Below are 27,857 nucleotides of genomic sequence, written 5' to 3'. Positions count from 1 at the left end.
TGTTATTTATTTTTACCAAGTGCCAACACTGTTTGAGGTACTTTATTTGTATTAATATTTTTTCTTGGGGCACCTGGGTGGCTCAGTTGTTGGGCGTCTGCCTTCGGCTCGGGTCATGGGATCAAGCCCCGCATCGGGCTCCCTGCTCTGCGGGGAGTCTGCTTCTCCCTGTCCCTCTCCCCCTGCTTGTGTTCCCTCTCTGGCTGTCTCTCTCTCTGTCAAATAAATAAGTAAAATCTTTAAAAATATATTTTTTTCTTTATTGAGGGATAATTGGCATATGATAAATTACACTTATTTAAATTTTACAATTAGGGAAGTTTTTTAAAGTGTTAAATAATACCGTTTATTTTTCGGGGCGCCTGGGTGGCTCAGTTGGTTAAGCGACTGCCTACGGCTCAGGTCATGATCCTGGAGTCCCAGGATCGAGTCCCACATCGGGCTCCCTGCTCGGCAGGGAGTCTGCTTCTCCCTCAGACCCTCTTCTCTCTTGTGCTCTCTCTCATTCTCTCTCTCTCAAATAAATAAATAAAATCTTTAAAAAAAAATACTATTTATTTTTCCTATAAAGATTTTAATGCAGTCAATTTCACTTTTTCTACTTTTTCTTAGTTGTTTTTTTTTTTTAATATTTGAGACAGAGAGAGAGAGAGAGAGAGAGTGTGCACAAGCAGGGGGAGGGGCAGAAGAAAAAGAGAAGCAGGCTCCCCACTGAGCAAGGAGCCTGATGCGGGACTACAGCCGAGGACCCTGGTCTCATGACCTGAGCCGAAGGCAGACAGTTAACCGACTGAGCCACCCAGGCGCCCCTGTTTGGTTTTTTTCTAATCAGTTTCATTTCCAATGTTATAGCCACACTGGGGTTTTAAGAAGAAATCTAAATACACATAGACCTCCTAATTTAACATATTATTTTCTTTTTCTATTTTCTCTTCCAGCCCTTATTCATTTACATATGTATTTTATAGAGTTCTAACACACTATCCTATAGTTTACATTTTTACTTCTTTATATCATATTTTCCATATTGCTTATTATCTTTTTTTTTTAAAGATTTTATTTATTTGACAGACAGCGAGGGAGGGAACACAAGCAGGGGGAGCAGGAGAGGGAGAAGCAGGCTTCCCGCAGAGCAGGGAGCCCGATGTGGGGCTTGATCCCAGGACCCTGGGATCATGACCTGAGCCAAAGGCAGACGCTTAATGACTGAGCCACCCAGGCGCCCCTGCTTATTATCTTTTTAACCATAATTTTAAATATAAAATTAATGCATCATGAATTGTTTCCCCAATCTCCTATTGTTGAGCTGTTTCTAATTTTTACTTTGGACAAAAAGCTTGTTCTTTTGAATTACTTCCTCATGACCCAGAAGTGAGGTTCCTGATCAAAGACTGGAACATTTTTCTGGTTCTTGGTACACACTGGCGTGGCCCTTTCCCAAAGAGTCTACTAATTTTAATGTCACTTGCTATGCACCAGCGCTGATTTGTGCAGCATCTGAGAATTTTCTGGGTATAAGATACTTCATTGTGCTAATTTGCATGTTGTTGACTACTAGCCAAGTAGATGTTTCTCCGTGTCTGGGATTGTTGTCTATCATCTGTTGTCCTTTGCTGTTAAGGATGCTCTTTGTCTTCACAGACCAGGAGCTGAAGAGTATGACCCCTGACCCTCTTGGTGCATCCCTGGCTGACCACATCCAGCCACCTGTGTCAGATACTGTCCAAAAGACGTAAGTGTTCAAGGTTGTAATGACATGGACGGCTCCACTTCTATTTCATATTTGTCTGTTTGTTTGTTTTAAAGTCATCTCTCGGGGCGCCTGGGTGGCTCAGTTGGTTAAGCGACTGCCTTCGGCTCAGGTCATGATCCTGGAGTCCCGGGATCGAGTCCCACATCGGGCTCCCTGCTCAGCAGGGAGTCTGCTTCTCCCTCTGACCCTCTTCCCTCTCATGCTGTCTCTCGTTCTCTCTCTCTCAAATAAATAAATAAATAAATCTTTAAAAAAAAAAATAAATAAAGTCATCTCTCCACCCAACCTGGGGCTTGAACTCATGATCCCGGGATCAAGAATTACATTCTCTACTGGCTGAGCCAGCCAAGCGCCCCTCATTTTTCTTTGTTTTTAATTAATTGAATTTCTGTTTTTTCTAAGCATGAAGATTCTCAGGCCAACCTCATACTCTAACAGCTGGAATTGTTGTCTAAGAAACGGATTCTTGGGAAGGATTATATTGTGATATGTTTCCTCCTTCAACCATATTCTTTGGCTGGGTGGGTGAAGAAGGAAGCTTGACAGTGTGCAAACCACTTTCTCCATTTGTCTATATAGCTGAGATCTACAGACATGCCTAGAAAGGTGAAGTCTGTCATCTCAACCTTGGTTTCTCCTCTCAGCATTCACTCAGCTCTGGGTAAAATAAATAATACTAACACAAATTGCTAACATGTAGTAAGTGCTTCCTATGTGCTCACTATGTGCTTACTCCAAGCTCATTGACCAAGGCTCGGCCAGTAGCCCCAGTAACTTGACCTAAGCCCCATATGGCAGTGGCAGCTAGAACTATAGCCTCTTGTGACCTCCCATGAGCATCAGTGACTTGAGAACCTGCCCTCACCTGCCTCCTGGTCTAAGGATTCCCTCCTGGGTCAAAAAGGTTTTATGTTCCCTAGGAACAAAGGGAGAGAGGCACTATCTGGTATGGAGGCAGCTCTCTGAAAAATTCCATTTTTTAACCTTTATACCTCAGCTTTTTCCGCAATGGATTTAAATGACTTACAACAACCCCATCACCAAGAAAATGGTGAGATAACCAAAAAGAAAAAAAATTTTAAGCCAGCAGGGAAAAAAAAAAAAAAAAGAACACCAACACTACACAAAAGTCATTATAGTCTTTGTGACCAAAAATCAGAATTTCAGATTTGATAGAGATTCCTGAATGTGAAAGCAAAACAAACAAACAAACAAACAAAAGCAACACAATCAGGTTTGTGGCTCTCATTTGCAGCATACCTGTTCCTCGGGGGAAATAAATGTGTTCTTAGCATTAAATTCTAAAGGATAAATCTTCTGTAGGTTTTTATAGAGTGACATTGAAAGATTTAAAGACTCATATATTTACAGGAAATTCCATTTACCTCATTCAACAAATATTTCTCACGTTTCTATAGTAAGGCCCTGTACTAGCACAACAACAGTGAATATAATACTGATTTAGCTAGAAAATAAAATGCCCAGAACCAGGCCTGGCACACAGAAGCTGTTGCTGCAGCTGTTACTGAAACCCACATGGCTATTTCTTAGGGACCCTTTTACCCGGAGAACTTAAGTCCGTTATCCTTAGGGCAGATAATCAGTGACAGCAATTCTACAAGGGATCACACAAACACAGCTCTTGACCTTCTGGTGGCTAGATTTGATCAACAATAGAATTCAAAGGGCATAAAAGAATGGATGGATAGTTGCATGTTCCTAAAACAGTCTTTCTTAAAGGTCATTTATTTTTCAGCTGAGTCTTTGATAGAAGAATTTCAGTTAGATAACCTTATGTCATTCAACTAAAGGCATAAATATGCAACCCCAGAGAGGCAGACTATTTCTTTCGGCTCTCTAAATTGAGGATTTAGCCGGAGAGAACCCCAAAAGGGAAGACTCAACTTTCTATGCTCCCTTCTTCAGGAATGTGTTGAGAAAAAGAGGGTTGACCGAGTGTGTAAAATGCCCATCATAGCACCGCAGAAACGAGGGCTCAATGTTTGTTCACTTTTCCTCTTCCCTGTCTGTAAGAGGTTTTGATAATGTTTGGTCCCATTGTCTTGCTCTTTCTTAAAGGGGCAGAGATTATGATGTACGCCATCTGCACAGGAGACGCCCAGGACACAAGTCCCCAGAGAGGTTGGGCCCTGTAGATGCATCTTTTTTTCCAAGAGGAACAGAAAGGAGGGCTGAACCAAGACTGTTCAACCGGCAGGCTCTAGCCAACATCAGTGTAAGTATAAACATCTAGGAGCTTGGTCCAAAAGCTTGCTCCCATCAGGCTACCATGTACAGTTGTGCAGATTGCTTACTCTATATACAAGGGGAACTGCAAAGGGGCAAGTGAGAGCTGAAATCCAGTCTGTGGTTCACTCACCATGCCCCACACCCCCCGCAATGCACTGCATCCTTCTGAAGGATGGGGTGCCCATTTCTAGTTCCTGCAAAGGTACTAAAAGGAAACTTCAGTTGTCCTACACACCAATTCTGATGCCAGATGTGTGGAGTCTTCTCCCACATCAATTAATCTCCAGCTCAAAGGACACCAACTGGGTGTCCTGTAGTTCAATTCTGACCCTGCCTGGAATTAGCACAGAGCCCACAGGTTAAGGGCTTGGTCCCACAAGACTGCCCCTACTTCAGACACCAGTCACAAGTCCCAGGTTGTCACCTAAGGAGGGCTCCCACAACCCTTTCTTCAGCTTTGATAATTTGCTAGAATGGCTCACAAACCTCAGAAAGTTATTTACTCACTATAATTGATTTATTACAAAGGATGTTTTCAAAGATCTTATTGTTTTTTGGTTTTTGTGTTTTTTTAAGATTTTATTTATTTGAGAGAGTGAGAGAGAGCACAAGCAGGGGGAGGGGCAGAGAGGAAGAAGAAGGCTCCCTGCTGAGCAGGGAGCCCGATACGGGACTCAATCCCAGGAACCTGAGACCATGACCCAAGCTGAAGGCAGATGCTTAACCAACTGAGTCACCCAGGCGCCCCAAAGATTTTATTGTTAAGTAATCTGTATACCGAATGTGGGCTTCGAACTTACAACCCCAAGATTAAGAGTTGCACACTCCACCGACTGAGCCAGCCAGGCGCCCCATACAAAGGATATTTTAAAGGATACAAATGAACAGCCAGATGAAGAGATACCTAGGGCAAGGTCCAGGAGTGTCCCAAATGCTGGCGCTTCTTTCTCCATGGAGTTGAGGGTGTGTACCCTCCTGGCCTGTAGATGTGTTCACCAACCCAGAAGCAATCCAAACTCTTTTGGTTCAGGTTTTTATGTAGGCTTCATCACGTAGGAATTGATTGATAAAAGCATTGATTAAAGCACTGGCAAATGATTGTTAAACTCAACTTCTAGACTTTTCTCCCTCCTCTGATATTGCGGGTGTTGGGCTGAAAGTTCCAACCCTCTAATAACGTGGTTGGCTCCCCTGGTAACTAGTACCCCCTCCTTAGGTGCTTTCCAAAATCACCTTACTAACACACTCTCAGGTGTAGTTGAAGGAGGTTGTGTTAATGAAAAGCAAAAGCCACTCTTTTCACATTTGTTCTCCAGAAATTACAATGGTTTTAGGAGTTCTGTGCCAGAGACCAGGGATGAAGACCAAATATATATTTCTTATTATGTCAAAATATCACAGGCACTGAGAGGGTAGCCATGGCCCCACTCTGCCATCCTCTCTTAGGAGGAATCTCCACTGTTGTCCCAGCCCATGGGGAAAGGTGAAGACTGACACGGTTGTGGTCATCTGCTTGAGAAACTTCTGGAAAGTTAGCAAATGATGCAACAGTGAATAAAGCTGGCTTTGATTTAAACTAAACATTAATTGTAACAATAGCATTCTATCAAAGTTGAAAGTTGCTTCACTTTGATCCAACTCTGTAGATCATGATTTAGCATCAAAAAAGGGGACAATCACGGTGTATTTTTTCCTCTTTCCTCCTGTGGCATTAGACCTAGCAGTTTTAAAGGAAAGGCTGAACGTGAGGATCTCTGCACCAGCTCCATTCTAAGACTCCCTCTTCTGCTTCATGTGGAACCCACACAAATTCCAATCTAAGCCATTCTGTTTTGTTCAACATAATCTTCCTTTGATTTTTTTTTTCTTCTTTGCTACACATCGTGGTCCTTTTCCTTAATTTTTCACCTTTAGGAAATGGAGTTGATTGGCAAAGTCAAGAGAAAGAAAAGAACCAAGACAGACAAGTCCAAGGCGCCCAAGGAGAGGAGAGAAGGAAAGGTCCAGAGGGAAGCAGAGGCCGCTGTAGGTAAGGGAGTGTGCCCTTGACAAACAACCCAGGAAAAGACAGCTAATGGGGGCTGGGAGGTGTCACAGAGAATTAGCATGAATCCAATGGGACTCAATCCAATTGAGTCTTTTTAACTATCTCTGGCTAAGATGCTGTTGCAGCCTTACTTCATGTCAGTATCATAGGAGAGAGAGGAGAGACAAAACCAGGGTTGCCTAGAGACCTGTGATCAAGAGAGGAAATAATAATGATAATAGCACCTATTTACTGAATACCCACTGTATTAAGAGCCCCGCATAAATGACATCATGAAATCCCCAAAACATCTCCATTAAAATAAGCATTATTATTATATTGTATAGTGGTTGAGGCCTGAGAGAGATAGGGTGACCTGCATAAGATCAAACAGATTGAACAGGAAATGGTGGACCCAGAGTCTGACCCTACCATTTGATTCCAAGCACATGTTCTTACTATGGCCTCTATGAACTAGTAGCTATCATAATTTAAGAATTGGGCAGTGAAAGCATTTGGGAAGGGGAAGGATGAAACAAGCTGTGACTGATCACCCCAGCTGCCACTTTTCTTCTTGGTTCCCTATATTGCACCTTCCAAGGAATTTAGAATCCCATGCTTCTGAAGACTTTCTTTAGCTTAAAACTTAACACCCATTCTTTCCTGGCCACATGATTTAGAAGACCCTCCAGACAAATCAAAGGCTGTCAGAAAGGATGACATTGGATCGTCTCCTGGGCCCAATCTATTCTTGAGATTTGCTTTTTAAAATCTTGCTGACCTTACATTGTTGTAGCCCATGACTTGGGTTGCATTGGCAGGACTGGGGAAAGGAAATACTTGTGGTCCCCAGAGGTGAATTGAGGAAGAGTTCCTAGAGTATGGAAGGCTTAAACTTTGCCAGGTTACAAAGCTGTAACCTCAAGCCAGACTCTTGAGCCTTGATTTTCCATTTGTGTATGTAGTTTTCCCCTCTGGAGAGTCTTGCTTCTACCATAGGTCAGGGAGAAACAGAACTTTTTTTAGTAGCAAGACTATTGAATTACAGGGGCGCCTGGGTGGCTCAGTCGATAAGCGTCTGCCTTCGGCTCAGGTCACGATCCCGGAGTCCCGGGATCGAGCCCCACATCGGGCTCCCTGCTCCGCGGGAAGCCTACTTCTCCCTCTCCCACTCTCCCTGCTTGTGTTCCTTCGCTCGCTGTGTCTCTGTCAAATAAATAAAATCTTTAAAAAAAAAAAAAAAAAAGACTATTGAATTACAGTTGATCCAAATAGGATAAGGCAGTTTCTCAAAGGGCGGTCTGTGGACTACCCTTCTCAAAACACTTGGGAGTGGTCGTTAAAATGCAGATTCCTAAAGAATCGGACTCTAGGAATGGAGCTCAGGAATCTACGCCCCAGGTGATTCCATTGCACACTGAAGTTTAAAAGCTACTGAAAAGGATGCAGAGATCACATTTATTTAGCTACAACTCTTGTCCCCGATTGTTCTTCTCCAGGAAAGTCAAAGGAATCAAAGGCTGAAAAGAAATCAGAGTTAATTCCCAAAGAAAGAAAACCAAGAGCCAAAAGGAAAAGGACACAGAAGGAAGGGCGTCTGGAAGTAGCAGAGAGGAGTGGGCCTGACGTCATTAACTCTAAGGAAACAGAAGACTCTTCAGAGAGAGGTTTCTCTCCTGCAGATGCTGTCGTAGAGGACCCTTGGCTTTCCCATGAATATGATGCTCAGGAGAGCCAAGTGTCCATAGATGGAAGATCATCACCCACCCAGACTCTACCGGTCGCTGGAAACATGGAATCTAAAGAAGAAAGAAGTTATGAAGACCCTTCCAAAGTAAGGTCCAGTATTCTCACCTTGGCCAGAGAGATTTCTGTTCTCATTGGTACAACTGCAGAGGTGGGGAAAACTGCCCTGAATCATATTGCAGTTACTGAAACAGTGCTACTGGAACATGTTTTTATTTGTTCTATTTGACCCTGTAAGAAGCCAGAGCTGATCAAAGATGGAGTGGCAAAAGCCCCTCTGAAATGATGCATTCTGTGAGGGTCCCAAAATGCCACAGCATATATTTATCCCATAAGGAGCAGGAAGTTGGCACGGGCCTCACAGTTACAGGGAAAGATGGATTTTGGCCATCAGAGCCAAGCACATATCGTTGTGTTTTTTGAGAGAGCATGAGCAGAGAGAGGGAGAAGCAGACTCCCTGCTGAGCAGAGCCTGACATGGGGCTCGATCCCAGGACCCTGAGATCATGAACTGAGCCAAAGACAGCCACTTAATGGACTGAGCCACCCAGGCGACGTGCCCCCCCTCCCCCCCGCCGGCCAAGCACATATCCTTGACTTGGTCAGGAATTCATGTTTTGTTTGCCTCCCAAAGGCTATGGAAATTCCTCCTTTCCTAATCTGCTTTTCTGTGGCACATAGCTGGGCCATAGGCAGCAGCTTATAGACACATATCTATCTTTACAAGGTGCTGCGGCATATAAAAGTAATTTTGTTCCAAGAGCCTTAATTCTTATGTCAAGTATTTAAGAGAAAAACTGAGTGAGCGTAAGGAAGATTACCCTTGAATATCCCTGCAGTGAATTTTTAAAAAATACCATACAGATACATCTCTCAATAAGACCAACACAACCAATTTTTCCTCTGCCGTTGGAATAAATCACAATTTTTTCCCACCGGGATGAATGAAGGTGCTGAACTGCATTTAGAGGTTTTGTTGTAGGGGAGAAAAAAAGAGTATCTTTAAACACTACAATTATACCCACAGCTAAACTGCTATGGTTAAAGCCACATAAATTACATGGGCATATGGTACAACTCTGCTGAATCTCATCTAATCTTTATAGCCACACTTGTGAGCCAGATGTGATTATCCCCATTTCACAGACCTAGAAAGTGAGGCGTGGAGATAAGTGTCCCAGTTGCCAGAAGTTACAAAACCATCAAGCGGTAGAGCCAAGACTTAGATCCAGGTCCTTTGACTCTAAAATTAAGGCTCTTGTCAGTTTTAAATTATTTTGTTTTTCTTTATTTTATTGCCCATGGTCTACCAAAAAGGATTTCAGAAAGATAGTTCCCAGTCCTCCCAGCTGCCTAGACTATGGAATGCTGCTCTGTACGGCAGATGTGGGCAGAACTTTCCTGAGCCTGGTAGAGAATCAGAATTTCTTAGATGTATTGTCAACCCATAGTACTGTGCTGCGCTGTGGTGGAATTTCCTGCGAAAAAGCCAGGAAATTCCACCCCAAGTTGGACACACGGAGCTCCCATGGAAGAGTTGCATTCAAAGCTTCCCTCGTGGGCATATTTCTGACAGTGGCGGGGGTGTTAGGGAGAAAAAGAAAGCTAAGACATCCTTCACAGAAGCTGAGAGAACCTTTCGTTCTCTTTCTCTTGTCAACCTTTTTCGTTGACAAAGTGGGTTTGCATGGGATTAAATGTGAGTAAACACATTTACGTCTAAGACCACCCCTGGTAAGTAGCCTTTATCTGGAACCTGTGGTTCCCAGCCCTGGCTTCACTAGGATCACCTGAGAAGCTTTTTAAAACCACACAGGCCTTGCACCTAGGTATTCTCATTTAATTGGCCTGGGTGGGGCCTTGGACTCAAGTAATTTTTTTTAAAAGCTCCTTACCAGGTTGTGAAGTGCAGCCAGGGCTAAAAACTCCAGACCTACGACGACGGGCAGACATTATTTTGGCACTTTCAGTATTTCAATTAATCCCGGTAACAGCCCCAAGGGGAAGACAATATCAGGGACATTCAGTTGTGACCTCCAAATCCTGAAGCAAGTAAGAGACTTGGACCCAGGCCAGTCAGACCCCAGAGCCCGAGGCCGAGGCTGCAGTCAGTGTGGAAACCACTCCATGACGTGGTCTCTGTGAGGGGCGACACCCTCGGACACAGAGGGCTGTGGAGGAGGCCTCGCCCCTGAGACCCCCGAGACCCCTGAGACGGGCTCCCCCTTGCACTAAGAACGCTCTGGTTCGGTAGGCCCTCCTCACCGAGAGGGAGCGACAGGGAGCTTCCCGGGACAGGCTGCGAGCCAAGAGGGCCGAGAGGCGACATTCAGAGGTGGAGAGGAGAAGCGGGCAGGAAGCGCAATGGCGGCTCCCCCAGGAGCAACTGCAGAGGCCGGAGGAGATGAAGGAGGACCTGGAGCTGGAGCTGCGCACCCGCGCCGAGGAGAAGCGGTAGGTAGGGCGGCCCGAGCCTGTGACCACGCTGGGACGCAGCAGGAAAAGGCCGGGGTCGACCTCCACTAGCGACAGAGCTGGTTCTGAGGCTCATGCCCACATCTCGTTTGTCCCCTGTCCAAAGATAAGGGGAAGTGTCCTGACCGTGATGGTTACTTACTCCAGTTAGATGTTCCTGGGATCTTCTTGGAAGGGGTTTGTGACGCGTCCCCATAAGTGCTTGTTGAGCCCCAATGCCTGTCTGCATTGTTCTAGATTCTTTCATAGGCCTTGACTCATTTCATCTCATCTTTACGACAACCCTGTGAGACCCTCCAGAGTTTTAAATTCATCTTCTAAGAATGGAAAATGAAGCTCTGGGAACCCACACACCTGCCCCAGAGCACAGAGCCGTGTGGTGAAACATGAGGCTTCTAGCTCCAGGGCAGCTGCGCTAGTGCTTCTGCTCTTTGCTCAGGCTTCCCTTGGACACCCAGTGCCCTCTGAATGGGATGCCCCCTGTGGCCTGTAGCTGCAGAGCCCCCAGGGGAAGTGGGGGGGGTGAACACTGCCTGGTGGCCAGTCTCACAAGGATGTCCCAGGGTTTGCTGCCATTTCCCTGGCCATCCTGTGGCTTTTTCCCAGCCTGAGGAAAGAGAGACTCGAAGAAGAACGGCAGCGGCAGGAGGAAGAGGCGAGGATGCAGCAGCTTCAGTTTCAAGTGGCCCAGGAGAGAGTCCGGCGGCAACGGGAGGCGTTCCGGAGGAAACTTCGAGAACTGCAGACAACAAAGCAGCAGGAGGAAGCCAAGAGGGCTGGTGAGGAGCGCTTCTGGAGCAATCTGCATCTCCTATCTGGGGCAGAAGTATTTTTATCCCACTGTGGGTGTTCATTTGAATCTCCCCAGAGTTATTCCTATCCTAAGCCTTAGTGTGTGAAGCACTCTAAGTGTATAAGCTTTTTTTTTCCCGAAGTGATTAGTATGTGTGACCACAGTGAGTTGAGATAGAAGATCAAAATAAGACAGACTCACTTGTGGAAATGACTCTTGGGCCCTACTCCCAATCCAGTCACCTCCTGAACTGGGATCCTGCCCCTCCCGTTGCCCTTTTAGCCTTGCTCAGGAGCCGCCTACATTGGCGACAGAGCCCTGCTCCTTGCTCCTTTCCCTAGCAGACGGAAACAAACATCTGGATAGCTTCGGGCCAGCCTTTCAGGGGCTGACCTGTAGAATCTCAATAGCCTTACTTGAGAGGCTCAGCAGATGTCGGCAGATGACATTCTCTAGGCTGGTTAGTTCCTCTGAGTGAACACACGATTTCTCCAGACCCCAATCTGACACATCTCCTCAACTACCTGCCTACCACCCATGAGCACCCCAGGCTCTGGAAAATTCTCCAGCAAGGTTTTGTACTCATTGCACAGTGCAGTGCACACAGTAGGTGCTTGATAAAGGACTCTTAAATTTGTAAATTGACCCCAACATGATCCCCACTGAGGAGCTGGCAGCCTGCTGGCAGGTAGGTAAGCTACACCAATATCTTGGGGGGCGTCCCTGGGAATCAGACTTGGGAGTTAGATCCGAGAACTCTCTCCAGTACTGAGACCTCTGCTGAGCCTACCCTCCTTTTCTCTTCTGCAGAGGATGAGAAGCAGAGGCAGAAGGAATTGGAAATGCAGTTAGCAGAGGAGGAAAAACGCCTGCTGGAAATGGCTGAAGAAGAACGGCTGGAGCCCCAGCGGAGGAAACAGGAAGCCGGAGAGAAGGCTCAGCTGGAAGCAGAGGCAAGGAGGCGAAGGGGAGAGGAGGCTGCAAGGCTGGATCTGGAGGGAGCCCGGACACGAGCTCAGGAAGAAGCCAGGTAGGGGATAATCGGGAACAGTTGCCACAGGGGGTTTGTTTCCCTGGTGCTAATACCAAACTTGCACCGCCTCTGGACAAGAGCAGTTCTCCCACCTTCCATAAGCATGATCTGGAAGAACTAAAAAACAGATTCTTTTGCAGTCAGTGTCACAGAATTTCTTCATGGCTAATAGAACTTGTATTGAAGCTGGAAGGGAGTTTAGATTTCATCTCTCCCAGCACTCTGGTTTACAGATAAGAAAATGGAGTCCTAAAGAAGGGGAAGGAACTTGATCAAGGCCGAAGAGTGAGTTGGGGGCTGTGCCAGGACCACATCTAAGACCCCCTGATTCAGAACCACTGCCCTTCTCAGTATTTTTTGGTTACCTCTTATATGCCAAACACTCTTATGGACACTGGGAATTCAGAAGTAAGCAAAACAGATGTCCCTTCTCCCTTGGCATTTACATTCTAGGGCTGGGGGTAGGGAGACAAATATTTTTTTTAGCTGGCAATAGATGCTAGACAGAAAAGGTTTTAAACATGTGATAGGATTGCAGGAGGCTTGGTTTAGATTGGTCGGTCAGGGCAAAACTTCTCAGAGAAAGTGTTCTATAAGGAGAAGCCTGAATGACAGTTAGCCGCATAAACATCTGGGAGAAAAATATTCCAGCAGGTAAACAGTGAATGCAAAGGTTCAAAGGAAGGAATGAAACTGGCACATTGGGAGAATAAAAGAAAGTCAGTATGGCTGGAACTAAGTGAACAAGGCACGAAGAATACTTCCAAGATGAGGTCAGAGAAGTAAGCGAAGACCAGACCTCATGAGAGCCTTGTTTGGAGAAATAGTGCAGAACTAATTATCAGGGGCCAGTGGCATTTTCCCTCGCTGTGTTCTTTTACAGTAGTAATGATCATTTCATCTCTCTGATAATAGAATTTCTTGAGCAATGTGGTTTCCACTAACTCTTTAAAAGCTAGGTCCTCTATAGTTGCTTTCTCGTGAATTTCCACTCCTTAGTGAAAGCAACAAATAGACATCCCTCTTTAGAACCATCAAAACTGAAGGGTATAGAAGCATGACACAGAAAACCATGTGAGTCCCATCTTGACTGTAAACAGTTTACCCCCCCCTGAAATGTATTTTCTACAACTTAAGCTGAATCTAAGCTAGTAAGTACTCTTTAGGGGACCAGAAAGAGAAGGCAGCCAGAACAATTCTATTTCAAGGTTTTCCACCGAACCTAGAGTTGTTCCACTCCTGGACTTAACTGTTGGGTTTCCCCCGCCATCCCCCAGCTGTTATGTGAATTAAAAAACAGATCATTAGAGAAGTCTTGATTCAAATTCAAAATTATGTATTCCATATATCAAGAGCAGCAGGACAGGGTTCGTAAGTATTGAGACCAAAAGCAAGCTAAACAATTCCGTAAAGCTAGTCCAAGTAGCTGAGAGCAGAAAACCAAGTAACTAAGGCGGTGTGTGAGAGGTAGAGCCTCACTCCACCAAGGGTTAGAAGGTAACGCCAGCTGGCTTTGTTTCATCTTCACTTGTGTGACATTGGTGCAGGTATTTTAACTTCTTTCTCTGGCCTGTTTCCTCATCTCTAAAACAAGGGAGTCCCTTCCAGCAATACAAGTTTAAGAAATGCTAGCTTTTGCTTTTCCAGTAGAAGGCTCATGAAACTCCAAAACTCATGTGTAAAGTTACTAAACAAATAGGGTATGATCTTCCACTAAAATGCAAGATCAGTAGCCCCAAGTCTAACTGATGTTTGCTCAAATCCAAAGTTCTTCTACTAGCTTAGAAGGGCAATTTTTAGGATGCTTAATCATACTGGGATTGTGGGTGGGTTGTCTCCTTAGGCAAAAAGCTGCTTTGGAGAAACATCTTCATTTCCATCAAGAACTCTGTAAGGAAGCCAGTGCCTTGCGGTGGACACACAACATTTCCAGATCGTGGGTCTACTCATACTTCCAGTTCCTACAAATACCCAGACCTTAAGGCTAGAAGAAAACTAAAAAGTAAGTTGGGAGGTAGTGACAGAAAAAGACAAACTTCTATAATGATGTCCCATTTCATCTGGTTCACCTCAACGCACACCTCGCTTCACTCTAGGACCTCCATTCCCACCACCCTTCCCAACCACACATGTGACTTAACTCATTTAAACTCTTCACTCACCTAAATCCTTAATGTTCTCTAGAACCACATAAATCCAGAAGCTTTGGTGCCTAAAACTGGCCAATAATTTCATTTGTTGTTTGAATTTCAGTAAATTCAGTTGAATTTCAATTAGTAAGACTTACATCATCTTTAAGATGATCAAAGTATTTCACTTCACAGTGTGTCTGAAAGAGTTGCAGATGTATAGAAATTCCATAATGCAAATAATTCTGAATAAGCTAAGCAGTTAGTTCATATATTGAGAACTTTATTGTCTCTTTAAAAGGCAAAACCACATCCATTTCAGCCTAAGAATCTAAAATGTAATGTCCGTTTAAAACAAGGTAATCACGGGGCACCTGGGTGGCTCAGTCATTAAGCGTCTGCCTTCGGCTCAGGTCATGATCCCAGGGTCCTGGGACCAAGCCCCACATCGGGCTCCCTGCTTAGTAGGAAGCCTGCTTCTCCCTCTCCCACTCCCCCTGCTTGTGTTCCTCTCTCGCTGTGTCTCTGCCAAATAAATAAAATCTTTATAAAATAATAGAATAAGGCAATCACTTGATAAATGTTCATTTGAGCAAAATGAGCCGTTTTGTTGAGAGTATTCTCACTTCCTCAAAATATAGATTCTAGAGCTGCACTGGCCAATAAGTAGCCACACGTTAACTATTTAAATGTATGTTAAAACATTCAAAGTAGCCACACGTAACTATTTAAATGTACATTAAAACATTCAGTTCTCCAGTCACACTAGCCATGTTTCAATTGCTCAACAGCCGCATGTAGCTACTGGCTGGCTACCTTATTAGACAGTGCAGATGCAGAACATTTCCATTCTCACAGCAAGTTCTACTGGACAGCACTGTTCTAGACCCCTGGTAATTAACAAATCTGGAGGGTTTGTTCCTGTGCCTTTAAGATCCGACCACTCACATAATGTCATTTTTTTTTAAGATTTATTTATTCATTTATTTAGAGAGCAAGCGAGCATGTGGTGGGGAGGGGCAGAGGGAGAGGAAGTCTCAAGCAGACTCCGCACTGAACACAGAGCCCGAAGTGGGGCTCAATCTCACAACCCTGAGATCGCAACCTGCGCTGAAACCGAGAGTCTGACGCTCAACCCACTGCGCCACCCAGGCGCCCCCATAACTTCCCCGTTTTTAAAATCATACTGATGCTATTAAGGTATAGTTTGATTAGATAATTCTTCTTTAACGTCTCTTTAAATATCAAGTATCTAATTAAAGTACCTATCCTAGAATGATCATTAAAAGGGATGAAAGATCTTTACAAGCAAGATACGGAAGAGGACGTTAAAGCAAGCAGCATCTGAACCTGAATTTTCCCACAAATTCCCTTTGGCCCTACTCAATACTCCACAGTCTGCAGCTGAAAAACTATTTACAGATGATTCCCTCAAAATTTCTCACCAAAGCTTGTAAAGTATTTGCTCTCTACAGGAACTGTACTTCCACAAACCAGAAGTCAAGCTTCATTTTGATTCTGTATTGCTATTATTGGACTTGCTTAGATTTGATGCTTTTTAACTTCTTGCTTTATGTAAAACAGAAATAAAATGGCCAAAATACTGGCTATCACAGTGATTTTAAATATGTCACAAATTTTTTCTCAAAATTGTCCATCCTACTTGCACATTCATTCATTCATTCAAGTCATTCAGTAATGCTTAAGCAGATGAGAAAGGAGCATGTCAAATAATACAGAAGAGCACGCAAGGAAAACACCCTTGTGGGGGAAATTACCATTACCGACTTTATTTTCTCCCTTCTCTTACAAATTTAGGATGTTGCAGTCAAGCACCAGGTGGAGCGGCTACACTAAATGTTATTCAAGGTCCCTTTCCAAATCTGATGTCCTATGAAATTGTTGCTGTGAAAGTCCTATTTTACCAGCACTACTACACCAGATACGCACATTTTACTAAGTTTACCATAGCAGAATGCAGTGTATTTAGAAGAGTTCGATAAACTAAAAAAATGATTTCCCCAGTAGCTAAGGTCCACCACCTAAATGCCTAAAATAAAGAACCTAAAATAAAAGAACCTAAAAAACCTAAAATAAAGAACTTTCAGACAGAGATGCAAACAAAATTAAGATACCAAACGACATACTCACGCATTCTGAATAGCTCAAATAGCCTATCAAGTTTGTAACTCAGGCCTGACAGGAATATGCAATTAGGATTTTCCAGAAACAGACCCCATTCCTAGTCACTATTTAATAAATGCCAGGTGACAGTCTAAACGCTCTCATTTACCTAAACTATACATGTACAATACAAATAATTTTTCAGTTAGGATCAGATGTAGGAATTTATAAGGCAAGCCAATTCTTTTTTAACAGGTGACTTGAGTAGGGTATTTAAGCTGTAACGGTTTATAAAACTAAGAGATAGGTTTTATTTGCTCTTCTAAAGTACTCAGATGACATTCTACCTGGGACAACATGAAACTGGATTATGTGTATGCACACAGATACTAAATTCTGTGATTTGTTAGAGTTAAAAGGTTAAGCCCTCTAATAGGCACTAATTTGGTACTTTCATTTTACACAAAGTGTAAATATTTAAAACATAAAGAAATAAAAGGAAAATATAAACAAAGTATTACCAAACCTTAACTAAGCAGAGAACATGTTGTAAATTGTTAAAGGAAAGACTTAAGATCTTATCAATATGAATCAATTAAGAATTTTTGGCATGCCCATTTATTCAACATGATTGGGTAACTATATCATAGATATGCACCACACAGGAATATCCAGTTTAAGAAAAAAAGAACAGAACACTACTTAAGAAGGTAGCATGGCCTTAATTAAACCCTTAATTCAAAGGCACTTCAGTAGCTTTCAGTGCTTCAAAGTCATGATCATCACCACTGTACAGTACTGAAAAATTTATTTGTACCATGTACAAACAATAATTTCCAGTATTATGCAAGAAAACTTTGTTATAGGCATTTTTTTTCTTTCTATACAATTAAAAATAAAATAAACATTAGTACGGTTTTTACAAATATTTTGTTTATTTTAATGAAGCTGGTACAGACAATGTCCATTTAAAACCCATATCCCAGGCCAAAAAGTACAAATAAAATCAAAAAGAGCAGTGTTCTGTTGAATACACTTCTGCATGAATAACTTTATTAACTGCTAATCAAAATTAGAACTTTTCTGGGATCTTCTGACAAGACTTCTTTTAATCTTAAAATGCTTTCTCTTCAGTGAAGCCATCTTTGGAGTTAGTCATTACTCTCACCATCCCTGTCATCTCGACTCCAGCCTGATATTTCTCTTCTTTTGGTCCAGACCCTCAAATTTTAAAAGTAGCTTCAAGTTAAGGAAAGGTCATTTTTCCACAGTTCAGTTCTCTGAAAAACTTCCATCTCCCACTGAAAGTCATAGTCCAGGAGTGAAGCAATCACATGCTAGAACTTCAGGGCCAATTGGAAAGTCATCATGAACACTCGCATTGGTCGATCTTATTTATCACAAGCCTGAAAATGCACAGTCCTGGAAAATGTGGCCTCTCTGTGCACACACGTAATTTTTAAAAAGGAGAGGGCAATATGAAGGGGGCTGAGGTTTGATCACCAAAAATCAGCACAATGAAAACAAGTGATAATGAATAATGGGCACTAGAATTCAAATTACCAGATGTTTTAAAGAGATGGGGTGCCAGTTTTCAATTCCGTTTTGAACACCACATTACAAAAGAACTATTTTTAAAAATAAAAAAGGATTGAGGGTAGAGAAAAAAATAAAAAGAATATCTAAATCGTTGAATGACCCCCTGTTTGTTCCTGATAAACTTCAATCACATCTTCTTCCTCCATTCCCAGCTGTAAGAGGATAAAAAAATGTTAGAATTTATAAAAGTACTATTTTTTAATTGGCTGCAATTATGTGGCCATTGTTTTAAAGTACAAAAAGATACAAAAGTGATTATTGTTACCCTGTTCTAAGATTAAGAATCCCGGTTTCCTTTAAAGAACACAGAGGTATGTCTTTCCTCCTGATTCTGTGAAGTCATTCATTTGACCCTGCTGAGCAATTTCACCTCCCAGTTTATTCAACATATAAAGTGTGTTTTTATTTTTTTTTTAAGAATTTTTTATATTTATTTGACAGAGAGAGACACAGTGAGAGAGGGAACACAAGCAGGGGCAGCAGGCAGAGGGAGAAGCAGGCTTCCCGCTGAGCAGGGAGCCCCATGCGGGGCTCGATCCCAGGACCCCGGGATCACGACCTGAGCCGAAGGCAGACGCCCAACGACCGAGCCATCCAGGCGCCCCTTTTTAACTTATTTCTTAGAGAGAGAGAGTGCGTGAGCCAGGGAAAAGGGGGACAGAGGGAGAAGGAGACAGAATCTTAAGCAGGCTCAGTGTGGAGCCCAACGTTGGGCTCATCTCACAACCCTGAGATCCTGACCTGAGCTGAAATTAAGAGTCAGATGCTTAACCCACTGAGCCACCCAGGCGCCCCTGAAGGGGTTTTTTAAAAAAATACCTCAAAAGACTTTTAAATCTAATGAAACATGTATTTAAGCAATAGTTTGATGACATCTTTTCTAAAAAACCATCTTACATCTAGATGTAATTACCTGATAGAATCTATTTCAAAAAACCTGATCTCATTTTTAAATATATGTGGTTTTAGTTAGAAAAATACTGCCTAAGGATTCATTCTGAAGTGGTCTGCTCTGTCATCTGCAAGTCCTTCTGGCATATAACTATTACTGTGATAGTGACCACTCTGAAGGTAGAAACGATCTATACATCTGCTCTTACTCGATAACTTTAGTTTTATAAGCTACATTTGTCATGGTCAGCCTAGCCCTTTTCAATTCTTAAAGAAAAAAAGGGGTCCTTTAAAATGCCTTTTACAGAACACTAAGCAAAGTGTGTTTTTTTGGTTTGTTTTTTTTTTAATGTGTTCTATATGCACCGAAATATTCTGGAATTTTTTCTTGACATTATTAACAATGGCTGCCTCTGAGAAATGGGAATGCAGAGAGATTCAGAGTATATTTACTTTTCATTTTATAAACTTCAGTAGTTTGCTTTTTATTACTTTTATTTTTAACTATAAGTATCCTTTAAAAAAGAAAAGAGTACATAAGTGGGCATGGTGTCACACAGAAACCCAGGTATTACCCTTGGTGAGGGTAAAGGAACATCAATCTGTTGATTCTGGTGTGCAGTCAGGGTTCAGAAGCACTGTAACAGGCAGACTGAAAACAAAAACTAGCATATTCCACTAAACTACAGCAGACCACAAAAGCAAATGAAAAATAAAAGGAAAGTCTATGATCAGTAATCTCTAATGAGAAAAGTTGCAGATGACATTTTTGGTGAATTACAAAATGAAAAAAATACTCTAAGAAATTTAAAAATAAAACAGACATAGGAGTGCATGGGTGGCACAGTGGGTTGAGCGTCTGACGCTTGGTTTGCACTCAAGTCATGATCTCAGGGTTGCGAGATAGAGCCCCCACATCGGGCTCCACACTCAGGTGGAAATCTGCTTGAGATTCTTTCTCTCTCCCTCTACACCTCAGTCCCCATGCTCATGCTCTCTAATAAATAAATCTTAAAAAAAAAAAAACATGAATTTAGGACTTTTTAAGTGATTAGGCTGGCTTTAGTGTTATGGATATTTTGGTTGTGGTATATATATGAATATTAAAATAATTATTAAAGATGCTATTAAAACTTCATTTAAAGATTTTATTTTTAAGTAATATCTACACCCAACGTGAGGCTCGAACTCACAACTCCTAGATCAAGAGTCACATGTTCCACTGAGACAGCCAGGTACCCCAAAACTTAATTTTAATTGCACATATGATAGCCTAGTAAATACTGCAAGGAACAAAATGCCAAACATTACAAGAAACCTTTAAGTCAGGAAGGCAGTGCATATCCTACAACTATGGAAAATGTGAAGCAATCAGCTTCAAGAAATACCCTTGTAGAGGGCGCCTGGGTGGCTCAGTTGGTTGGGCGACTGCCTTCGGCTCAGGTCATGATCCTGGAGTCCCAGGATCGAGTCCCGCATTAGGCTCCCTCCTCGGCGGGGAGTCTGCTTCTCCCTCTGACCCTCTTCCCTCTTGTGCTCTCTATCTCTCATTCTCTCTCTCTCTCAAATAAATAAATAAAATCTTTAAAAAAAAAAAAAAAAGAAATACCCTTGTAGAGATGAATGAGCAACAGTACCAGGAGTTACTCCCTAAATACCTGTCTCCCTCTGCCCCATTAAAAACTTCTGAAAAGATAATTTTAATGACAGGGAGGAAAGTGTCACTAAAAATGTAGTCAATATCTACTGTGTTGTAGAGATTATATCAAATTAGGACAGGGAAAATACAAGATGAGTATCTTACTGTGCCAGACATTAAGAAAATACTCAAGGGGCCCCTGGCTGGCTCAGTCAGTGGACTGACACTGCAATTGTCATAAGACTCAATCTCAGGGCTGTGAGTTCAAGCCCTACATTAGGTAGATTACTTAAAAAATAAAATCTTAAAAAGAAAAAAAAATGTACTCAAGAAATTAGGTGGATAGTAAACCAGGGAGAAGTTTTAATGACAAAGAGGATATTCACATAGTCTCAAACTATGTCCCCACAAACTACAACAGGAAAAATATCTACACTGTAAAAAAAGAAAACAGTTAAATTGAGTGATAAGAATAAACATTATCACTGTTTACTGATAATAAAGAAGGGACTGACTTCATGTATTCCAGATATTACACCCTAAGAAAGACACATCACCATATGTGGTATTCCAGTCCAAAATGCATAACCTGAATCTAATCATGAGGAAACAGACCAGCCCAAATTGAGGGACTTTGTAGAAAATAACTGGTTTGTATCCTTTAACAATGTAAATGTCATGAAAGACAAAGAAAGGCTGAGGAACTGTTCCAAATTAAAGATGATTAAAGAGACACCTAAATAAAATATCTTGATACTGAAACGGATCATGTGATGGAGGAGAAAATTTGTTATAGGAGACATAATTGGGACAAATGATAAAATTAGGTTGTAAAGTATTCTAACAGTGTTAAGTGTCCTGAATTTAAGAGTACTGTGGTTATGTAAAATATACTTGTTCTTAAGAAATACACACTAAAATATTTAGTAAATGACAATGGTGTATGCAATCTACTCCCAAGTGGTTCCAGTAATAAATACACACATATATGGGCAGAAAGAAATAACTAAGTGAAGGTAGCAAAATGTTAAAAATAGGCCAAACCAGGTGAAAGACAGTTACAATTTTTAGTACTATTCTTATAAGTTTTCTGTAAGATGAAAATTACTTCACAATAAAAACTTGTCAAAGAGAACACAGACACCAACTTGAAGGGGCCCCCACTGGCCAATCTCTCAAGAATATTCATACAGTTTTGAAGTATCTCCCCACAAATTACTTATTAATTAAAAAGGAAAATAATCTGACAACGAATAAATCTGGCAATTACCTTAATTAAAGTTGACCAAAGTTAATGTTACCCATAACAGGACAAATGGACATCATGTACCTCCTGATGTGATGCACTTGGCAGTACATAGCTTCACTCTGTGCTACTCCTACCAAAAATGCAAAACTGAATCTAATCATGAAGAAACATCAGACAAACCCAAACTGAAGGACATTCTAAAACATGGCACCTGAACTATTTAAAAATGTCAGTGTGATTTAAAATGAAGACTGAGTAACTGTTCCAGATAAAAGGAAGCTAAAGAGGGATATAACTAGTCAGAAGACACTAATCCTAGATGGGATCCTAGGTTAAGTTTTTTTTTTAAAAAGCTATAAAGGACCTTACTGGGATAAATGGCAAAATCTGACTATTTCGACTGCATATTTGGTAAGAGTACTATAGCAATGTCAAATCTCCTATATTTCATCATTTAACTGTGGCTCTTAGGAGATAACCAAAATAGGGATAAAAGGTCAGTCATAATATCTGCAAATTAATCTCAAATGATCCAATAATGATAATATGTGTATACAGAGAAAGTGATAAAACAAATGCATCATAATGTTACTAATTGGTGAATCTAATGAAAAGATTATATGGGAGAATATTATACTACTCTTGCAACAACTCTAAGTTTGAAATGTTTTTAAAATAAAAAATTAGTACCAATACATCGTTCCCACCATCAGAAATATCAGAAATGTTTTGTATTTGGAGGGGGAAATCTGTATAAATATAAAAGCACTCACACATACACACTCTGTCCCATACTTTATCACTTTCCAATACCTCTAAGAGGAGAGAGGATATATAGACAAACAGTCCATACGATGAAACAATTAAAGACATAGAAAAACATAAATCAAGATGACAAAGCCAAATATATTAATATACACTGAACTTCTATATTAAGTTCTCAAAATAGGTCAAACGTCAAAATTGAACCATAAAAGGTCACCATCACCATGAAAGTGCACCAGAAGTCTGTCAAATGTGAAGAATACTTGTTCCTCTTTAAAATTATGCATATATATATATATATATATATGCATGCCTTATGACAATTGCAGTACTCAAGTCCCACTTTCCACCTTTTTTTTTTTTTAAGATTTTTTTAGGGATGGCTGGGTAGCTCAGTTGGTTAAGCATCTGCCTTCGGCTCAGGTCATGATCCCAGGGTTCTCGGATCAAGTCTCGCATCGGGCTCCTTGCTCAGTGGGAGCCTGCTTCTGCCTCTCCCTCTGCCTACCACTCCCCCAGCTTTGCGCGCTCTGACAAATGAATAAATACAATCTTCAAAAAAAAAAAAAAAAAAAAGAGGGGCACCTGGGTGGCTCAGTTGTTAAGTGTCTGCCTTCGGCTCAGGTCATGATCCCAGGGTCCTGGGACTGAGCCCCGCATCAGGCTCCCTGCTCAGCAGGAAGCCTGCTTCTCCCTCTCCCACTCCCCCTGCTTGTGTTCCCTCTCTTGCTGTGTCTCTCTGTCAAATAAACAGTCTTTAAAAATCAATCAATCAATCAATCTAACCACCTAATTAAAATTTTTTTTTCATTTTTAAGTAATCTCTACACCCAACATGAGGGCTCAAATGCACAACCCTGAGATCAAGAGTTGCATGCTCGGGGCGCCTGGGTGGCTCAGTTGGTTAAGCAACTGCCTTCAGCTCCGGTCATGGTCCCAGGGTCCTGGGATCGAGCCCCGCATCGGGCTCCCTGCTTGGCGGGAAGCCTGCTTCTCCCTCTCCCACTCCCCCTGCTTGTGTTCCCTCTCTCTCTGTCTCTCTCTGTCAATTAAATAAATAAAATCTTTAAAAAAAAAAAAATTTCATTAAAAAAAAAAAAAAAAGTTGCATGCTCTACCGACTAAGCCAGCCAGGAGCTCCACCAGCTCTCTTTTGATTGGCACTTTTTAAGGCAACAGATGGACGTTCAACCCAAAAGACTATTTTTCTTTCTGACAAACGATATACCACTTAAGTCAGAATATTCAAGAAAAGGGTAGTTTAATTCCAGTGAACCAAATCATTCAATGCAGAATTTCACATTTTTCTTCACTCAGAGAAGAAATTATACTCACTTCTTTTGGAGTGTGATTATCAGCAATTCTCTGACCTTCAAAGAGAAACCTGAGTGAATTCATTGGAACTCCCTAAAAAGGTAAAAAAAAAAAAAAACATACACACACAAATCTTAAAAGATAGTAGGAACTTTGAGCACAAAAAGCAAATATGAAAGCTTCAACAGAATACACTGAACATAAAGCTAGACATATCTATCCTAATTACCATTTATTGAGTACCACCTATTTGCTAGGCCCTCCCTGTATCAAGTATTTCACATACATAATCATGTTCGCCGCAACAACCCTGGAAGGTAGGTATTATCACCTTATCTTCAGTTCACAGCTCAGGAATCTAAGGCATGGAGAGGGCATACAAAGCTAGATAGCAATTTAAGGCCCAATCTGTTCTAAGCTTATACTCTTAACCACTACTCTATCCAGTTTCCTCTAAAATCTGTAAGCTAACATCAAAGATAAAATCTGAAATTGGATGAGCACCCTCACTAGTTTCCAACCATACAAGCAAAATTAGTTTTAAACAGATTAAATCACAGAAATTTCGTAAAGCACAGTAGCTAGCCAGGTGAGCGACAGTAACCTGTGATGACATAGATAACACTGTTAAGTATCAAAAATGGTATTAGTTACTCAACAAAAATAGCTAAAAGAGAAGAAATGGCTCATTTAAAGAGAAACTGCTTCACTAGTAAGAATCAATCAAGAATTTCTTTAGTCCAAAAGTATTAGAAAAATTAAAACTCTTCCAGTAAGTATTAACACATAAATATAGGAGACCAGGCAAATTTTCCCTTCATTTCATTTTAAATTCTAGGATTCTATAAAATAATACAATAAGCATAACTGAGAAAAGCAAAATATTTTTTTATTCTAATTATAGGATCTTTTAAAAAACATTATCTTTTGTTGGGGTCAAAAAAGTTTCTATAAAAACCGGTCTGAAACATCAAAATGTAAGAATGATTCAATAAATATTTACTTTATGTACTTTTCAATCTCTCTATTGGATGTTACATACTTCAGATAAATTAAGTTTCCTATTCCTTGTATATCAGTAAATATAAGATTATCAAGCCACTGTGAACTAAGTATAAACTTTTTCTAAAGACTGTATACTCTGAACCATAAATAAGAAAGTTGGAAATGATTCTAAATTGGTATTTTTAATTGTCTCCCCAAACCTAGCACCTTCAATCTTGGATCAAAGTTTATTCACTTTAGCATTGTAATTTAACTCTTTACTTTGCATTGTTTTTCTTCAATAATCAACTCCATCATCTATAGATGGGGTGAAAAGACTACTTGTTGTAAGGATTAAATGACAATGCCTCTAAGTATCTAGCAGAGCGCACTTAATATATGTTCCTTGCCTGTGAACATCTCCATTATAGCTCCCAGCAACATTATTAAAATGTGAACTGAGCCCCAATTAATCAGATTTTACTGAGTTGTTATTTAACAACTAACATCAGAAACAGAGACAGAAATGTTTGTTTTACTTATCCTAACACCTAAGTGATCTCTCTTCTTCTGGCAGAAGTGATTTTTATGTTGGTTACAAATTTAAACTATAAAAAGCAGGTATCTAAAAATAAAACTGTATTACCTAAGTTAGTATCATGTAATATGATTCAATTATTAAAATCTTGGCTGTCTCTTATATATACTAATTTCAATTACATTTTCTTTTTTATTAATATTGATTAACATCCATTGAGCATTTTTAAGCATCACGTTAAGAGCTTTATGTAGGGGCGCCTGGGTGGCTCAGATGGTTAAGCGTCTGCCTTCAGCTTAGGTCATGATCCCAGAGTCCTGGGATCGAGTCCCGCATCGGGCTCCCTGCTCAGTGGGGAGCCTGCTTCTCCCTCTGCTTCTCTCTCTCTCTCTGTCTCTCATGAATAAATAAATAAAATCTTAAAAAAAAAAAAAAGCTTTATGTAGGTCATCTGCATGAGGTAAGTACTGTAATGTTCCCATCCTACTAATGGAAAAACAAGGCACATAACTTGTCTAAGATCCCAGTCAGACAGTGGTAGAGACTGAATTTGAATCCAGGTAGGTTAAAAGTATTATTAGTTATTGATCTAATAATAATCGAGCTCATGAAGGCCAGAATCTGAGGATTTGTATTAATAAATTAACAAGCTTTATTTTTTTAAGAAAATTCTTTGATGTTGAAAATACAGAATGCAATTAGCAGTAATCTGTAGTACTATATACATAAAGATAATAAACTAATAATATTAGTACTTAAATTTAACATATGGCTAAGCAGTCATGATTAAAAACAAGGAAACTTCACAGTGATCACCAAAAATTACTTGCCTTTACTGTTACATACACTGGTAGGCCATTAAGATAGAAACATTCATATAGCTATCTTTACAACTCCGAGTTACTTTTCAAAACACTTCTGCATACCTTATGAGTTCAAATTTTGAAATGGGCCACAGTGGGGAAGAAGACAATTAAACAAGGTATAAGGAGTATTCTCCTTGATCTACTCATGGTGAAAATAATAAAAGATCATTTTCCTTTTGATAACCTTCCTTACAAGAAAAATTAATGACATTTAAAGCATTGTATTTTATACCATAACATACAAACCTGTCTTTGACAGTATGATTCTTTGAGTTTCTTGAGATGTGTTGTCATTTTCACTTTGAAGTGAATCTCACTGCTATCCTAAGGAGATAAAAGAAAAATAATTATCCCTTTGTGTAAATTATTTGCTTTGCTTGAAACTAATTACACATATACTACAAATAGAAACATAAACCCTGGACTTACACCTCCCCACCAAATTATTTTTTCTAACATTCCTAACAAGGTTTATTAAAACATTCTAATCATCCTCAAAGTTACTTTATATCCATTTCAAAAGAAATTTAATAAAACAAACCATGTGTCTTAGACGTTAAAATTAGCAATATAAATAAAAGCATGCATGTCAAAGAATGAATTCCTTCATAATTGCATATCTATTCTATTTTCAAAATAAACACACCCAAAAGCAACTCAAAACAAAAAGTACCCCCCACAACTAAAGTATTGTTGAAGGTGGTCAAACCTACAAGAAAGGCATATACCATAAAATAACAGACAAGAAACTCATGTCTGCCAAAAAGTCACCCCACAGAGTCCAGTTTCTCTCACATGAGTAAAATGAATAAAAACCTGAGTGAGTCAAACTGCTATATGGGACCACAGATTCTTTTCTTCTACCCAGACGTCAAACTATCAGGCAACCGTCAGAAAATAATACTGGTAAAATTTCAAAGCCAATCCTTACAATTACATATCACATTCACAAGTGCATATTAGTGGAGATTGCATGTTTACAATTCTTGTGACTATAAAGAATAACAAATTCTCGGGCGCCTGGGTGGCTCAGTCATTGGGCATCTGCCTTCAGCTCGGGTCATGATCCCAGGGTCCTGGGATCGAGTCCCACATCGGGCTCCCTGCTGGGCAGGAAGCCCGCTTCTCCCTCTCCCACTCCCCCTGCTTGTGTTCCTGCTCCCGCTATCTCTCCCTGTCAAGTAAATAAATAAAATCTTAAAAAAAAAAAAAGAATAACAAATTCTCTTCCTATGGATAATTTCACAAACAGACAAAATTTCTATAGCATACCTCATGCCATACACTAAAACCATTTCCAGATGAACTAAGGAGCTAGCATTAAAATTTTTTTTACTATTTTCTCTCTTTTAAGAATTTTTTCCCTAACCTTGACATTGGGAAATCTGTATTCTAAAGCATGATTTTAGCCAGAAGACACAGCAAAAAAGGACACTGATAATTGAAAATGTCACCCCACAGTTAAGAGACACTACAGAAAATATTCACAACAGAGAGACAAGAAAAATCAGGGGGCGCCTGAGTGGCCAGTCGGTTAAGCATCTGCCTTGGCTCAGGTCCCCCAGCCCTGCCCAGTCAGGCTCCCTGCTCAGGGGGAAACTGCTTCTCCCTCTCCCTCTGCTTGTGCTCTCTCCCTCTCTCTCTCTCTCTCGTAAAATAAATAAAATCTTTAAAAAGAAAAGA

General features: G+C 40.9%; 2 protein-coding genes across 3 annotated transcripts in view; one reads left to right on the top strand and one right to left on the bottom strand.

Annotated features, from left to right (window-relative positions):
* KIAA2012 (KIAA2012 ortholog) overlaps positions 1–14,058 on the top strand; it is a 101,086-nt gene extending 87,028 nt beyond the window's left edge. For both annotated transcript variants that reach the window (XM_088022074.1, XM_028121392.1), the window contains exons 16-23: positions 1,642–1,732; positions 3,833–3,989; positions 5,918–6,032; positions 7,529–7,863; positions 10,030–10,229; positions 10,857–11,029; positions 11,854–12,073; positions 13,920–14,058. In XM_088022074.1, the coding sequence (XP_087878200.1) occupies positions 1,642–1,732; positions 3,833–3,989; positions 5,918–6,032; positions 7,529–7,863; positions 10,030–10,229; positions 10,857–11,029; positions 11,854–12,073; positions 13,920–14,058 (1,430 nt within the window). The remainder of the gene's footprint in view (positions 1–1,641; positions 1,733–3,832; positions 3,990–5,917; positions 6,033–7,528; positions 7,864–10,029; positions 10,230–10,856; positions 11,030–11,853; positions 12,074–13,919) is intronic.
* Positions 14,059–17,240: 3,182 nt separating this feature from the next.
* Positions 17,241–27,857, bottom strand: part of SUMO1 (small ubiquitin like modifier 1) — a 28,794-nt gene continuing 18,177 nt past the window's right edge. The window contains exons 3-5 of the mRNA XM_028124556.2: positions 26,421–26,498; positions 23,808–23,879; positions 17,241–18,080 (exon numbers count right to left, since the gene is read on the bottom strand). Of these exons, the coding sequence (XP_027980357.1) occupies positions 18,012–18,080; positions 23,808–23,879; positions 26,421–26,498 (219 nt within the window). The 3' untranslated portion in view covers positions 17,241–18,011. The remainder of the gene's footprint in view (positions 18,081–23,807; positions 23,880–26,420; positions 26,499–27,857) is intronic.

The sequence above is a fragment of the Eumetopias jubatus genome, unplaced genomic scaffold (genome assembly GCF_037043125.1).
Source record: "Eumetopias jubatus isolate StellerSeaLion01/CBP00866 unplaced genomic scaffold, mEumJub1_p1.0 scaffold_3, whole genome shotgun sequence".
Taxonomy (NCBI): Eukaryota; Metazoa; Chordata; class Mammalia; order Carnivora; family Otariidae; genus Eumetopias; species Eumetopias jubatus.
Note: the sequence above shows the minus strand (reverse complement) of the source record. Positions and strands in the feature narration are given on the sequence as shown.